Source organism: Chiloscyllium plagiosum, chromosome 35, assembly GCF_004010195.1.
Source record: "Chiloscyllium plagiosum isolate BGI_BamShark_2017 chromosome 35, ASM401019v2, whole genome shotgun sequence".
Lineage (NCBI taxonomy): Eukaryota > Metazoa > Chordata > Chondrichthyes > Orectolobiformes > Hemiscylliidae > Chiloscyllium > Chiloscyllium plagiosum.
Window position 1 is genome coordinate 41,163,633 of NC_057744.1, and position 16,139 is coordinate 41,179,771.

The 16,139-nt window shown below is 44.4% G+C and overlaps 1 protein-coding gene across 2 annotated transcripts in view; it reads right to left on the reverse strand.

The window, feature by feature from the left end:
• rtf2 (replication termination factor 2) overlaps positions 1-16,139 on the reverse strand; it is a 155,776-nt gene that overhangs the window by 21,719 nt on the left and 117,918 nt on the right. The window contains exons 7-8 of one of the 2 annotated variants that reach the window (XM_043676978.1): positions 7,393-7,447; positions 1,323-1,412 (exon numbers count right to left, since the gene is read on the reverse strand). In XM_043676978.1, the coding sequence (XP_043532913.1) occupies positions 1,323-1,412; positions 7,393-7,447 (145 nt within the window). The remainder of the gene's footprint in view (positions 1-1,322; positions 1,413-7,392; positions 7,448-16,139) is intronic. The other variant, XM_043676979.1, reaches the window with a different exon arrangement.

Genomic DNA, 16,139 nt, shown 5'->3' on the forward strand with positions numbered 1-16,139 from the left:
CGACTGCAGGACCCTCTTCCCAGTCTGCTTCCCTGTGACATCGACTGCAGGATCCTCTTCCCAGTCTGCTTCCCTGCGACACCGACTACAGGACCCTCTTCCCAGTCTGCTTCCCTGTGAGATCGACTACAGGACCCTCTTCCCAGTCTGCTTCCCTGTGAGATCGACTACAGGACCCTCTTCCCAGTCTGCTTCCCTGTGAGATCGACTACAGGACCCTCTTCCCAGTCTGCTTCCCTGTGACATCGACTGCAGGACCCTCTTCCCAGTCTGCTTCCCTGTGACACCGACTACAGGACCCTCTTCCCAGTCTGCTTCCCTGCGACACCGAATACAGGACCCTCTTCCCAGTCTGCTTCCCTGTGACATCAACTGCAGCACACTCTTCCCAGTCTGCTTCCCTACAACACCGACTACAGGACCCTCTTCCCTGTCTGCTTCCGCATGACACCGACTGCAGGTCCCTCTTCCCAGCCTGCTTCCCTGTGACACCGACTACAGGATACACTTCCCAGTCTGCTTCCCTGTGACACAGACCACAGTACACTCTTCCCAGTCTGCTTCCCTGTGACACAGACCACAGTACACTCTTTCCAGTCTGCTTTCCTGTGACACAGACCACAGTACACTCTTCCCAGTCTGCTTCCCTGTGACACAGACCACAGAACACTCTTCCCAGTCTGCTTCCCTGTGACACAGACCACTGGACCCTCTTCCCAGTCTGTTTCACTACAATGTTGATTGCAGGACATCCTTCTCAATCAAGGAGAAAGTGAGGACTGCAGATGCTTGAGATCAGAGTCATTCCTGATGAAGGGATTATGCTGGAAATATCAATTCTCCTGCTCCTCGGATGCTGCCTGACCTGCTGTGCTTTTCCAGCACCACACTTTGACATCCTCCCCATTCTGCTTCATCATGAAGCTGACTGGAGACCACACTAGTCTCTTCCCAATGAAAAAAAAAGACAAGATAGAAATATGAAAATACTACAGTGAGAGAAAGATCATATTTGGGCAGAGCATACATGATTTCTGAATTCCTGAGAGCAGGGCAAGTCAACACAGGTACAAACTAATAACTTCACCCAGAATTTCTTAGTACAAAGTGTGACCAAAACTTTGGGGTGAACCATGGTGGAGATTAAAGAAATTGTTTAAGAAATGGTTAGAGACCCAGAGTAAAAATAATTTCCCTGAAAGGAGAAGAAACACTGATTGCAAGTAAACTCAGTCCATTACATAGTTTATGTCAAGAGCTGGATTTGGATCCTTGTCTCTCAGGTATGACAATCAGAACTGAAACATACAACAGAAACTGACCTGTACCAGAAGAGCTCGAAAATCCATTCAGCATCTTGTCAGTGGCTACTTTAGTCTCTTTGGGTTTCTGGGTTGATGACCCTGCAATTTCTATTTATAAAATAAAGGAAAGGAAGCAGTGAGGGAACGGAATCCTCAGAATAAAAAGGGAGACACAGAGAAACAGAAGCGATGTACTCGAGTCCAGAATAACAACTAAAACATTGACACAAACTAATATGGAGAAACTAACTACTGTGCTTCATTATGTACCATGTTCCTAAATGTAATGGGTACTAGGAAGGACACAAAGTGGGAAAACGAGATCTAGTCATAGGTCTGCTATAATTGCTGAGATTGGGTAAAATCAGTGAAAAGCAAATTCTCTTGCGAGTGAGACTAGACATGATATGACAGGAGAAAGGGAGGACTGCAGATGCTGGAGATCAGAGCTGAAAATGTGTTGCTGGAAAAGCGCAGCAGGTCAGGCAGCATCCAAGGAACAGGAGAATCAACGTTTCGGGCATAAGCCCTTCTTCAGCCCATGATATGACAGGCCAAGTTTTGAGCAGCAAATTTCAATTCAAATATTTTCTGTGGCTACATACAATATTACATGCATCCCATCAAGACTACCCCACTACCAGCAATCAAACAGAGGCAGGGGGCACAGAGAGAGCAGGTTGATGGCACAGAGCGAGGGAAAGGGATGTGAGTGACATGGAGCGAGGGAAAGTGAGCAAGTGACAGTGCGCAAGCTACAGAGAATGAGGGGGAGTGAGTAAGCAACAAAGGAGAGGACAGATGAGCAGGTAGATGGTGCAGAGAGGAGATTTGCAAGCAGAAGTGTCAAGTGGTTGATTCATCCTGGCCTCTTTACACGTTCCCCAGCATAACAGGGGCCATTCTTCAACCAATTTAACTCACTGTGTGATAAAAGGAATTGGCTGGAGACTCTTTGCTGCCAAGGCCTTAAGCACTGAAATATCTTGGCAACAGTGCTGAAGATCATTTGGTACACAAACAACAAGACAAAATCAATTGGCCAATTACCTTGAACTGTCATCAGTCTGCTAACCATCTTGAACAAAGTGATGCAGGATGTCATTGACATGTTATCAAACAGGAGAAAGTGAGGACTGCAGATGCTGGAGATCAGAGCGGAAAATGTGTTGCTGGAAAAGCACAGCAGGTCAGGCAGCATCCAAGGAGCAGGAGAATCGACGTTTCGGGCATAAGCCCTTCTTCAGGAATCCTCCTGAAGAAGGGCTTATGTCCGAACGTCAATTCTCCTGTTCCTTGGATGCTGCCTGACCTGCTGCGCTTTTCCAGCAACACATTTTCAGCATGTTATCAAACAGCTCTTACTCCTAATTAACCTGCTCACTGGCACTCAGTTTGGGCTCCACCACACCCACTCATCTCCTGACCTCATTACATCATTGCTCTATTCACAGACATCTGAACTCAAAAGGGGAGTGAGGGGAACTGTCCTCACCATTAAGACAGCATTTGGTAAGGTTTGGGAACAAGAAGCCTGTGCAAATCTGGAGTCAATGGGAAAAAAACTCTCTATTAGTTGGAGTCATACATGATGCAACGAATATGGTTGTAGTTGCCAGAAGTCAGTCATCTCAGCTCCAGAATATCTCTGCAGAAGGTCCACAGGGTGGCATTCTGGGCCCAAACATTTTCAGTTGTTTCGATAATTACCTTTCTCCATTATATGTCCTGAGGTGAAGAGGTGATTGCACAACTTGCAATTTCTCAGATACTGAAGTTGCCCATGTTCAAATGTAGGCATGTTCTTCTCATGCCACACAAGTGCCAAGGACCATCTCCAATAAAACAGAATCTATCACTTCTTGACATTCAATAGCATTACCATCAGTCAATCTCCCACTATCAATATATGGGGGATTTTTATGGGCTCAAAACTGAATAGGACATGCTATTGACAAAATACTAGGCTGACAAGAGCAGGTCAGAAACTGGGAATTCTGCTGTAAGTAATCAACTCTCTGACTCCCCAAAGCCTGTCCACCATCTACAGGGCAAAACTCGAGAGAATGATGGAATACTCTCCACTTGGAGATGGTGAGGACTGCAATACTCTTGCTTAGATGAGTACAGCTCCAACACTCAGAAAACTTGAAACCAACCAGGATAAAGCAGCCTGTTTGACAGGCACCCCACCCACCATCTCTATCAATCACTCCTCTCACTGACATACAGTGGCGGCAGAATGTACTAATCACAATTTGCACGGCAACAACTCACCAAAGTTTCTTTGATAACTTCTTCTGAACCTAAAACCTCAACCATTTAGTGTGACAAGAGAGAAGAATCAAGGGAATCACTAACTACAAGTTGCTCACTACCCATAATTGGAACTTTATTGCCGTTCCTTCACCACTGAGACGGGGGGGAGAGGGGGGTGGAGAGACGGGGACGGGCGCTGCTGCTGGAGGGACAGGCCAGTCGAATGCAGGAGAGACGGTAATGGGGAGGAATGGAGTGGGGGAGAGACGGTGGCAGATGGGAGAAGAGGCGTGAGGGAGGGGGACAGATGAGGGAGATGCCTTGGGCAGGGCAAATGAGGGAGTGGGGGAGACACGGGGTGCATGGGGGAGAGACAGGGGGTTGGATGGGGGTGGAAGAGAGGGGAAGGGTGCTGGAGGAGAGGAAGAGAAGAGTGGGAAGAAGGGGAGACTATGAGGCCTTTTTAAATCTTGAACTCTCCTTCCTGAGAAAAAAAGACCCTTGTCATTCACCTTATCTATACCCCTCATGATTTTATAAACCTCTATAAAGGTCACCCCTCAACCTCCTATGCTCCAATGAGAAAAAGCCCCAGCTATTCCAGTCTGTTTTTCTATCTGACTTGATGTGACCTCTTAGCTGTCCTCTAGAATAGTCATGCTGCAAAAGAGGGAAATGACTTAAAACCTATCAGCAAAGGAGCATTCATCAATGTGGAAGTCCGAAAAGTTTGATAACACTGAGGTGATGAATTCCTTGCAATTGAACATGGGATCTCTATCCTAAGGTTACATATGTTCAGGAGCTACTATATGAGGTGAGTACAGTGCGTGTTCGTATTGCAATGAATAATTGTTAATTGATAAATTACAATCTGACATTGAGTCCCGAGATACTGCCTGGTTAAAATCTTCCAGCTTTGCGCAAATGTAATGGAAATGTATCAGCTCTGACCTCACTAGTCTGTGCAATAGCTTAGCGTAACCGCATTTTGTATATAGAAGTGAGCATCAGATACTTTGACAGAAAACACTGCTGACCAATTAGTTGATAGTTCAGTTTTCTGGATGGCACGTTTGCAAGACAGAGTCACACCAACAAGATGGGTTTAATTCTCAAACAAACACAGAACGTTAGAGAAACTCAACAGGTCTTAGCGAGTTTTGAGAAGATTTGTCACTCAGGTTGAGGTTCTGGATGTAAGTTTGCTCACTGAGCTGCAAGGTTCATTTTCAGACGTTTTGTCACCATACTAGGTAACATCATCAGTGAGCCTCCAGTGAAGCACTGGTGTTAGTGACCCACTTTCTATTTATGTGTTTAGGTTTCCTTGGGCTGGCGATGCCATTTCCTGTTCTGTTTCTCAGAGGGTGGTAATTGGGGTCAAAGTCAATGCGTTTAGTGATAGAGTTCTGGTTGGAATGCCATGCTTCTAGGAATTCTCATGCGTGTCTCTGTTTGATTTGTCCTGGGATGGATGTGTTATCCATTGTTCTTAGCGGGGCAGTAATGCAGAGACTCGAACAAAAGCTCTGCCAACTATCCAACCCAAATTCTGGGTCCGCTACGTGGATAACACCTTTGTCATCACTAAACGAAACAAATTTGAGGAAACCTTCAAGATCATCAATAATACCCTTACTGGCATAAAATTCACTAAAGAGGAGGAAAGCAACAAACTGTCATTCCTAGATGTCACCAATAGAGCGAATAGCCAATGGGGAACTTCAAACCAGCCTCTACAGGAACACACACATATGGACCAAATACTGAACTACAGAAGCAATCATCCCAACATCCACAAACAAAGCTGCATTAGAACATTATTTCAACGAGCCACCACACACTGCGGCACAGAGGAACTACGTAGAGCAGAGAAAAATCACCTATACAGTGTATTCAAAAAGAACGGGAACCCAATGAACATAGTCCGCTGATTTCTCAGCAACAAATCCAAACAAGCAGACAAAATGCGCCCAGAAATCTTAGTCACTCTCCCCTACATCAAAGACATCTTGGAAATGACTGTCAGACTACTCAGACCCCTTGGCATCATGGTAGCCCACAAACCCACCAACACACTAAAACAGCAGCTAATGAACTTGAAAGACCCTATACAGACAACTTTAAAATTAATGTCATTTACAAAATACCTTGCAAGAACTGCAACAAACACTACATTTGACAAACAGGTATAAAACTAGCCATCAGGATACATGAACATCAACTAGTCACAAAACGACATGAACCACTCTCACTAGTATCTTGACATACAGATGAGGAAGGGCACCACTTTGACTGTGACAACACACCCATCCTAGGGCAAGTCAAACCGGGACACACACAAGAATTCCTAGAAGCATTGCTGTACCTCTCTACGACTCTATGACTCTAAGCATGGCATTTCAACCGGAACTCTATCAACAAACACACTGACTTGGATACCATTTACTATCCTGAGAAAAAGAGCAGGAAACGACATCATCAACCCACTGAAACCTAAACATATGAATAGAAAGTGGGTCACTAACACCAGTGCTTCACCAGAGGCTCACTGATATTAGATTAGATTACTTACAGTGTGGAAACAGGCCCTATGGCCCAACAAGTGCACACCGACCTGCCGAAGTGCACCCACCCAGACCCATTCCCCTACATTTACCCCTTCACCTAACACTACGGGCAATTTAGCATGGCCAATTTACCTAACCTGCACATTTCTTTTTTGGACTGTGGGAGGAAACCAGAGCACCCGGAGGAAACCCACGCAGACACGGGGAGAATGTGCAAACTCCACACAGACAGTTGCCGAAGGTGGGAATTGAACCCGGGTCTCTGGCGCTGTGAGGCAGCAGTGCTGACCACTGTGCCACCGTGCCGCCCACTGTGATGTTACCTAGGATGGTGACAAAACTTCTGAAAATGAACCTTCCAGCTCAGCGAGCAAGCATACATCCACTCAGCAGGTCTGGCAGTAAAGAGAAACAGAGTTAATATCACAAGCCTGGCATGACACTTCTTCGGAACAGACCTGCTGAGATCCTACAGTATTGTATGTTTGTTTCAGATTTCCAGCATTCTATTTTATTTGTATTCATGGGTTGAATTCTGATACTAGCTGAGGTCCCCATGAAGGCCTCACCTTGTCAACCTCATCTCTGGACTAAGGATTAGTTCACTCTCATGAGAGAGCACAACCTATGGTCCTCTGGTAATATGTTGGAAGTGAAAATTATATGCGGTCTAAGAAAAAGGGTCTCACACGCAGACCAGGGCACCCAACAGTTACAGCTTTATGAATCACTGATAAAATGAAGAATTGTGACCACTAATGCCAGAATATGATTTCGTTTAAACAAATGAAAATGTTTCTAAAATTATAACAGATTACGTAGTTTTTGCTCGCTTGTTCTGCTTCAAAAAAAAAGCACTGTGTGAAGCAGCATAAAACAGTAACTGAGTACAACAGAACAGGAAGGTCAGATGTGAGCAGTTTCTAAAATAAACTTGAATAGCAAGTTGAGGTCTTACCCTCGGAAAAGATGAAATCACATATATGCAAATACATCATGTTAAATGTAAGTGCAATATCCACCTCATCTCTTTCATCAATTTACTGACCAAGACATCCAGCCTCTGTGGTTTTATGAAAAACATTATCAGCATTGTGCTTGCTGAAAGCTGCGTTTTTTTAAATAAAAGCTTATTTCACACTAAGACAGCAATAAAGTGTAAACGCGAAAACTTGTGGAAGCATAGAATTGGTTGCAAAATTATTCATAATCTTCGATCTAGGGGAATGTATTTTGCAGACAATTTGATACAGTACCTTCAGTACGTGCAGATTTCACACAAGATTCTATTGCCTTGGACTTCTTTGCTTTCTGGAAAAACAAACAAACAGTTAGATCCAACATGAAAATCATAAACTGTGACGTGATGCAGTGTGGTTTACAACTTAAGAGGCTAAGCCTGCAATATGACACTCTACAGACAGTGAAAACAGAGATTCTGGTCTAACTTCTGTATTTCACACTACACAGAAAACTGCAGAATAATCATCCTAAGCTAATAATCATTGCCAGCATCGGGATGACAAACAAATTCCACGTACTTGAAGAGATCAAACAAGAAGGACTGCTATTTCCCAATATTAATTCAAAGATTGCCTGGCAAGACCTCAAGATAATGGGAGGATTAGCCTTTAAAATGTTATGTTTATCATCACATACTTGTAGTGTTGCTCACAGGAGGAAATGACAGTATAGTCCATGGGCTAGAAGAGCACCAATCATATGGGGAAATATATTCCAGCAGGTATTGGTCTTCCAGAGCAAGGAGTTGACTACGATTGAATGTTGCAGACTGGCATATTCCCAGAAAGGAGGACAACATGCCCCTATCTACATCGATGGAACTGAGGTTGAGAAGGTGAACAGTATAAAGTTTCTCAGAATAACAATAACAAACGGTGGCTCAGTGGTTAGCACTGCTGCCTCTCAGCGCCAGGGACCTAGGTTCAATTCCAGACAGTGACTGTCTGTGTGGAGTTTGCACATTCTCCCAGTGTCTGTGTGGGTTTCCTCCAGGTGCTCCGGTTTCCTCCCACAGTCCAAAAATGTGCAGATCAGGTGAATTGGTCATGCTAAATTGCCTGTAGAGTTAGGTCATTAGTTACTCTTCGGAGGGTTGGTGTGGACTAGTTGGGCAAAAAGGCCTGTTTCCACATTGTAGGGAATCCAATCTAAAACAACCTGTCCTGGACTTCACATACAGATGCAACAGTGAAGGCGCAGAACGCCTATTCTTCCTCAGGCGGTTCAGGAAATTTTGCATGTCTATAAGAACTCTCACCAACTTCTACAGATGCACCACTGAAAGCGTACTGTGCAGATGCATAATTGCCTGGTATGGCAGCTGCTCTGCCCAGGACCGGAAAAAACTACAGAAGGCAACCCAGCCCAGACTAACACAGAAGCCAACCTCCCATCCATGGACTCAGTTTACATAGAACATAGAAGAATACAGCGCAGTACAGTCCCTTTGGCCCTCGATGTTGCGCCGATCCAAGCCCACCTAACCTACACTAGCCCACTATCCTCCATATGCCTATCCAATGCCCGCTTAAATGCCCATAAAGAGGGAGAGTCCACCACTGCTACTGACAGGGCATTCCATGAACTCACGAATCGCTGAGTAAAGAACCTACCCCTAACATCTGCCCTTTACCTACCACCCCTTAATTTAAAGCTATGACCCCTTGTAATAGCTGACTCCATACGAGGAAAAAGATTCTCACTGTCGACCCTATCTAAACCCCTAATCATCTTATACACCTCTATCAAGTCACCCCTAAACCTTCTTTTCTCCAATGAAAACAACCCCAAGTGCCTCAGCCTTTCCTCATACGATCTTCCTACCATACCAGGCAACATCCTCCCCTCTGCACCCGTTCCAGTGCCTCCACATCCTTCCTATAGTATGGCGACAAAAACGGCACACAATACTCCAGATGCGGCCGCAAAAGAGTCTTATACAACTGCAACATAATCTCAGGACTCCGGAACTCAATTCCTCTACCAATAAAAGCCAGTACGCCATATGCCGCCTTCACCGCACTATTTACCTGGGTGGCGGTAGGTTCTTTACTCAGCGAGTCGCGAGTTCATGGAATGCCCTGCCAGTAGCATGGTGGACTCTCCCTCATTATGGGCATTTAAGCGGGCATTGGATAGGCATATGGAGGATAGTGGGCTAGTGTAAGTTAGGTGGGCTTGGATCGGTGCAACATCGAGGGCCGAAGGGCCTGTACTGCGCTGTATTCTTCTATGTATGTACATACAGCGCCTGTACTGCGCTGTATGTACTCCAGGTGCGGCCGCACCAGAGTCTTATACAACTGCAACATGATCTCAGGACTCCGGAACTCAATTCCTCTGCCAATAAAAGCCAGTATGCCATATGCCTTCTTCACCGCACTATTTACCTGGGTGGCAACTTTCAAAGATCTGCTCATCCACACTACCAAGTATCCGACCATTAGTCCAATACCCCATCTTTTTGTTACTCTTACCAAAGTTAATCACCTCACACTTACCTACATTGAACTCCATTTGCCACCTTTCTGCCCAGTTCTGCAGCTTATCTATATCCCGCTGTAACCTGCCACATCCTTCCTCACTGTCAACAACTCCACCGACTTTCGTATCATCCGCAAACTTGCTCACCCAACCTTCTAGCCCCTCCTCCAGGTCATTTATAAAAATGACAAACAGCAATGGTCCCAAAACAGATCCTTGCGGAACACCGCTAGTAACGGCTTGCTGCTGTGGAAAGGCTGCCGACATCAAAGACTCATCACGCCCTGGTAATGATCTCCTGCAACCTCTTCTGTCAGGCAGAAGACACAGAAGCCTGAACATATGTAGCAGCAAGTTCAGGAACAACTCCCTCCTCGCTGTTATTAGACTGATGAATGGACTCTCTCGCCTCAAATAATGCTGATCTTGTTAACATTGATCTCACCTAGTACATGCCCAATGCAACATATGCCTCTAAGTCTTTTTACAACCTTTCATCTGTACATTTTTGCTTACTATGGCCTGCTTGTACTGCCCATAAACAAAGCTTTTCACTGTACTTTGGTACGTGACAATAAAATCAATGTGCTGACGGACACTAAAATTTGGGGCTGCTGCCACCAAAGCGCAGTAGGGAAATACCACAGTCTGAGGTCTTTCTGCAAAAGCTGTATGGGGTCTGTTCAGTTATCGGGTCCTCCTGATACCTCAAATATACATAAATATAATCTTGCACAATTATGAGACGTCATTGGTTTGTTTGGATACAGTCAAACTTCAATGTTTGTTTGTTTCCTTGATATGTTACTGTACAGAGCTGAAAATGTGTTGCTGGAAAAGCGCAGCAGGTCAGGCAGCATCCAAGGAACAGGAGAATCGACGTTTCGGGCATAAGCCCTTCTTCAGGAATTCCGAAACATCGATTCTCCTGTTCCTTGGATGCTGCCTGACCTGCTGCGCTTTTCCAGCAACACATTTTCAGCTCTGATCTCCAGCATCTGCAGTCCTCACTTTCTCCTCGAAGATGTTACTGTACAGAACTGGATTGCACTTGTGACTATGTATAAAAAGATACATTTTGTGAATAAAGTATATTTTGGAAATAAAAAGAGTCTTCAGGTGACAATTTTTATTTCCAAAATATACTTTATTCACAATGTACTTGCTGAAATTAGTTTTGTCTGAAATACATTCAACCTTGCAGCTTTTTTAGGTTTCTTTGCCAATTTTTGTTTTTTTCCTCCCATAGTCTTCAGGTGACAATGGGAGGAAAAAAACAAAAATTGGCAAAGAAACCTAAAAAAGCTGCAAGGTTGAATGTATTTCAGACAAAACTAATTTCAGCAAGTACATTCTAAAGATATGCTTTTTTTGACTTGAGCAAAGGTTTGGGGTGGCCTTATTGAAATTTATAAAAATATGAGGGGCATAGGTAAGGTGAATGACAAAGGTCCCTTTCCTACGGTAGAGGAGTTCAAAACTTAGTTGCATATTTGTAAGGTGAGAGGAGAAAGATTTAAAAAGGATGTGAGGGGCAACATTTCTCCAAGAGACTGGCTAGTGTGTGGAATGAACTGCCAGAAAAAAAGTGATGGATGCAGTTAAAAGACTGTATTTGGATAAGTTCAAGAATAGGAACGATTTGGAGGGATATGGGCCAAACGCAGGGAGGTGGGATTAGTTTAATTTGGGAAAATAGTTGGCGAGGACTGGTTGGACCAGAGGCTCTCTTTCCATGCTGAATGAGGATCACACCATTCTGATGCAGCTGTTTGCCAGACACTACACCACCTGAGGTAAGCATTTCCTCATTTTCAGTCAGTTTTAGTGCCCTTTCACTCTATTAGGGATCATGGCAGCACTGCTATGCCTGTGTTGCACCAGCTCTCTTTAGTGTTCTGAGACACTATCAGGTGAGGTCAACTCAGTTTTCCTGAAACGGCTTGATAAGGTGAGACAATGTTTCCCTTTATGGGGGGGGGGGGGAAAGAGTCTAGGACCAGATGGCATTATCTTAAATTAGCACCTCTACTCGGAAAGTCAGAGGATGGTGCATTTCTTCTCGGAGGAGTTTCAATCTCTTTTGAACTTCTTGTCACACACAGCTGTTGGGGTAGAGTCCTTGTACATATTTAAGCCTAAGATTGATAGCTTCTTGATCAAAAGGGGAATCAAGGGCTATGGACAAATCACAGGAAATTGAACAAGAGGAATGTTGGACCAGCCATGATCCAACTGAATGGTGGAACAGGCTTGAGGGCTAAGTGGCCTACCCCTTTACCTATTTTTTTTAAATCTTATGTTGTCAAGCAGAACAAAAAACCCTCAGGCAGTGACTGGAATGAAAAACCATTTCTCTGCTATATTAGAATTAGAATTAGAATCCCTCCAATGTGGAAACAGGCCCTTCGTCCCAACAAGTCGACACCGACCCTCCAAAAAGTATCCCACTCGGACCCATTCCCCTACATTTACCCCTGACTAATGCACCTAACCTATACATTCCTGAACACTATGGACAACGTAGCACAACCAATTCGCCTTACTGCACATCTTTGGATTCTGGGAGGAAACCCACGCAGACACAAGGATAACTCCACACAGACAGTCGCCCAAGGCGTGAATCAAAACCTCCAGCTCCATGCTCTTCTATCTACCCAGTTCTCCAAATGGCCCCGCTTACCCAGATGCTTGCATGATTCAATCCCACAGAAGTCCATAATAACTCTAAGACATTGAATGATGTGATGTACTATCAGGAACATCCGGGATCACACCATTCTGATGCAGCTGTTTGCCAGACACTACACCACCTGAGATAAGCATTTCCTCATTTTCCAGTCAGTTTTAGTGCCCTTTCACTCTATTAGGGATCATGGCAGCACTGCTATGCCTGTGTTGCACCAGCTCTCTTTAGTGTTCTGAGCAAGTAATAAAGACGTGTAGATGATATTGGTGGTCCACAAACACCAATTCCTCCACAGGCATGCTGTTTTAAAAATCTCACAACAGTTCTTTTTGTTTCAGCTTGCAGAGCAGTTAATATGGGGAAAATGGCAGCACTGCTCGCTGCGAGATTGTGCTGCTTGGAGGAGGTTCGCAACTTTCAGCTCCAGTTTTGTACCTTGCATGTTTTCAATGGCTCTCTCAATCCATGATCATAAATCGTGCCTCAGCCTTTTGTCTATCCTCCTCTCCTCTGAAACCTGTGTGGCTTTCTGCCATCTGGCCAGCATTCCCCTGTAACATACACCTACCTTACAAAGCAATCATGTTTCCGGTCATTTTTCTTCCCTTTGCTTTTGATCGAATTTGCCAGATTAGAAAATTAAGCACAGTTCAGTACTACTGGCTCTGTGGACTCAGACTTGCTTCATTTTCTGTCACTATTTCCAAAAAGTGTGACAGGAAGGGGATTTCAATTTAGATAGTGATTGCAAATGATGACACAGCATCATACACTTTATCATTCATCACTTCCAATTTCTGTGTGTCATTTACTTCAACATTTAGTAAGACAGACAGTGAACCTCCAAATAAGTAGTAGTAGGCCATTCAGTCTCTCTAGCCTGCTGTAATATCATAAGTCATCTGATAGTGGTGTCAAATCCATATTTCTGCATATCCCTAATAACCATCTTGTTAGTCAATGTTCAAGGTGACCAAGGCTTCCAGGAAGAGAGAGGAGGAAATATAAGGTGCAATACAAACATTGATTACACTAGTTTAAGGGCAGCATGGTGGCTCAGCAGTTAGCACTGCAGCCTCACAGCTTCAGAAACCTGGGTTCGATTCCAGCCTCAGGTGACTGTGTGTATGGTGTTTGCACATTCTCCTCGTATCTGCGTGTGTTTTTTCAGGGTGCTCTGTTTCCTCCCACAATCCAATGCACAGGTTAAGTCGCTTGGCCATGCTAAATTGATCATAGTGTGCAAGCTAGGTGGGTTTGCCATGGGGAGTGCCAGGTTACGTGGGTAGGGGGTAGGTCTGGGTGGGATGCACTTCAGAGGATCAGTGTGGACTCGATGGGCTGAATAGCCTGCTTCCACTCTGTAGGGATTCTATTCAAAACAAAAATTTTTGAAAGGTTTTATATTGTACATCTTGTCAATTATATTGTTAATAGCACCAACAGTAGATGGGCCTGAATCCCACTTTGCCAAAAAATCCACACTTTGATGACTAAAAAATAAAAGTCTGCATATTTTCCTTTGATATTTTATTTTTGAACATTTCACTTTTATTTTGCCTTTAAGCAAACACGCAAGCTGCAATTCACCACCTTATTAGCTGCCTTTAAAATTCAAATATTCTGAATTTAATTACTTCAATAAAACAGACAACTAAAGAAATGCACAGGAGGTTCATTATGATCTCTGAAGATAAGAAACAGGCCAACTTTCTATGTATACGGCCTCTACCAGAAATGATTTTTTTAAAAAAGCAGCAATAAATTAAGAATAAAACTAACCATTTATTTACTGGTATTTGTTCTTAGGTTTAAATTAAATATTTCAATTTTATCCTACTCAAAGAGACTGAACTCTCCAAGGCCTCCTGCAACATGTTTTCATGGACTTAAAATTATTCAGATTAAAATATGTACTTTGTCCTATCTCCAACCTTGGAAAATATATATGTTTACAATACCAGTGCAGATTTGTCCATGTTTGTATCGGAGGGAGTGTCTTATTATTCCATATCATAATTCTCAGGCAGGATGGTTTTTGGTCATTTCAATTGAAACAGTTAAGTCACATATGCAACAAAAACAGAAATTGCTGGAGAAACTCAGCAGGTCTGGCAGCATCTGGGGGCGAATAAAGCAGAGTTAACATTTCTAGTCTGATGACTGTTCATCAAACTTATAAAACCTTTCAAAAATTAACTTTTGAATAGAATCCCTACAGTGTGGAAGCAGGCCATTCAGCCCATCGAGTCCATATGCCATCCGGACTCTTCATCCTCTTCATCAACGGTGACCAATTCAACACTAACATCTTCTACAAACCCATAGACTCCCACTGCTGCCTGGATTACACCTTCTCCCACCCTGCCTCTTATTCCCAATTCCTCCACCTGCACCACATCTGTTCCCAGGAGGAAGAAGTTCCACCACAGAACATATCAGATGACCTTTTTTAAAGACCATGATTTCCCCTCCCCAGTGGTTGATGATGCCCTCCAGCGCATCTCATCCACTTCCTGCACCTCTGCCCTCAAACCCCACCCCTCCAACCGCAACAAGGACAGAACCCCCCGGTCCTCATCTTCCACCGCATCAACCTTTGTACACATTGCATCATCTTCCACCATTTCTGCTACCTACAAATGGACCTCATCACCAGAGATATATTTCCCTCCCCCCCCCCCCCATATGCTTTCTGTAAAAACCGTTCCCTCCGTGACTACCTCGTCGGCTTCATACCCCTCCAAAAACTCACCCTTCCCTCCTGGTACCATCCCCCCTCACTGCCAGAATTGCAAAACCTGCACCCACACCTCCATCCAATGGCCCAAAGGAGCCTTCCACATCCAAAGTTACACCTGCACTTCCACACATGCCATTTACTGTATCCGCTAATGCAGTCTCCTCTCCAATGGGGAGGCAGGACGCTTACTTGCAGAGCGCTTTAGAGAACATAGAACATTACAGCGCAGTACAGGCCCTTCGGCCCTCGATGCTGAGCCACCGTGTCATACTAACCTGAAGCCTAAGCCACCTACACTTTTCCATGTATGTCCATTTCTGTCCAATGATGACTTAAATGCACTTAAACTTGGCGATCTACTACCGATGCAGGCAAAGCATTCCATACCCTTACTACTCTCTGAGTAAAGAAACTACCTCTGACATCTGTCTTATACTTTAAAGTTGTGTCCCCTCGTGTTTGCCGTCCCCATACTTGAAAAAAGGCACCCCCTGTCCAGCCTATCTAACCCCCTGATCATCTTGTATGTCTCTATTAAGTCGCCTCTCAACCTTCTTCTCTCTATGGAGAACAGCCTCAAGTCCCTCAGCCTTTCCTCGTAAGACATTCCTTCCATACCAGGCAACATCCCAGTAAATCTTCTCTGCACCCTTGCCAAAGCTTCCACATCCTTCTTATAATGCGGTGACCAGAACTGTACACAATACTCCAAGTGTGGCCACACCAGAGCTTTGTACAGCTGCAGCATAACCTCCTGGTTCCGGAACTCAACCTCTCTATTAATAAAGGCCAAAACACTGCATGCCTCCTTAACAACTCTGTGAATTTGGGTGGCAACTTTCAGGGATTTGTGGACATGGACACCGAGTTCTCTCTGGGGTTAAAACAATGACTGCAGATGCTGGAAACCAGATTCTGGATCAGTGGTGCTGGAAGAGCACAGCAGTTCAGGCAGCATCCGAGGAGCTTCGAAATCGACGTTTCGGGCAAAATCCCTTCATCAGGAATAAAGGCAGAGAGCCTGAAGCGTGGAGAGATAAGCTAGAGGAGGGTGGGAGTGGGGA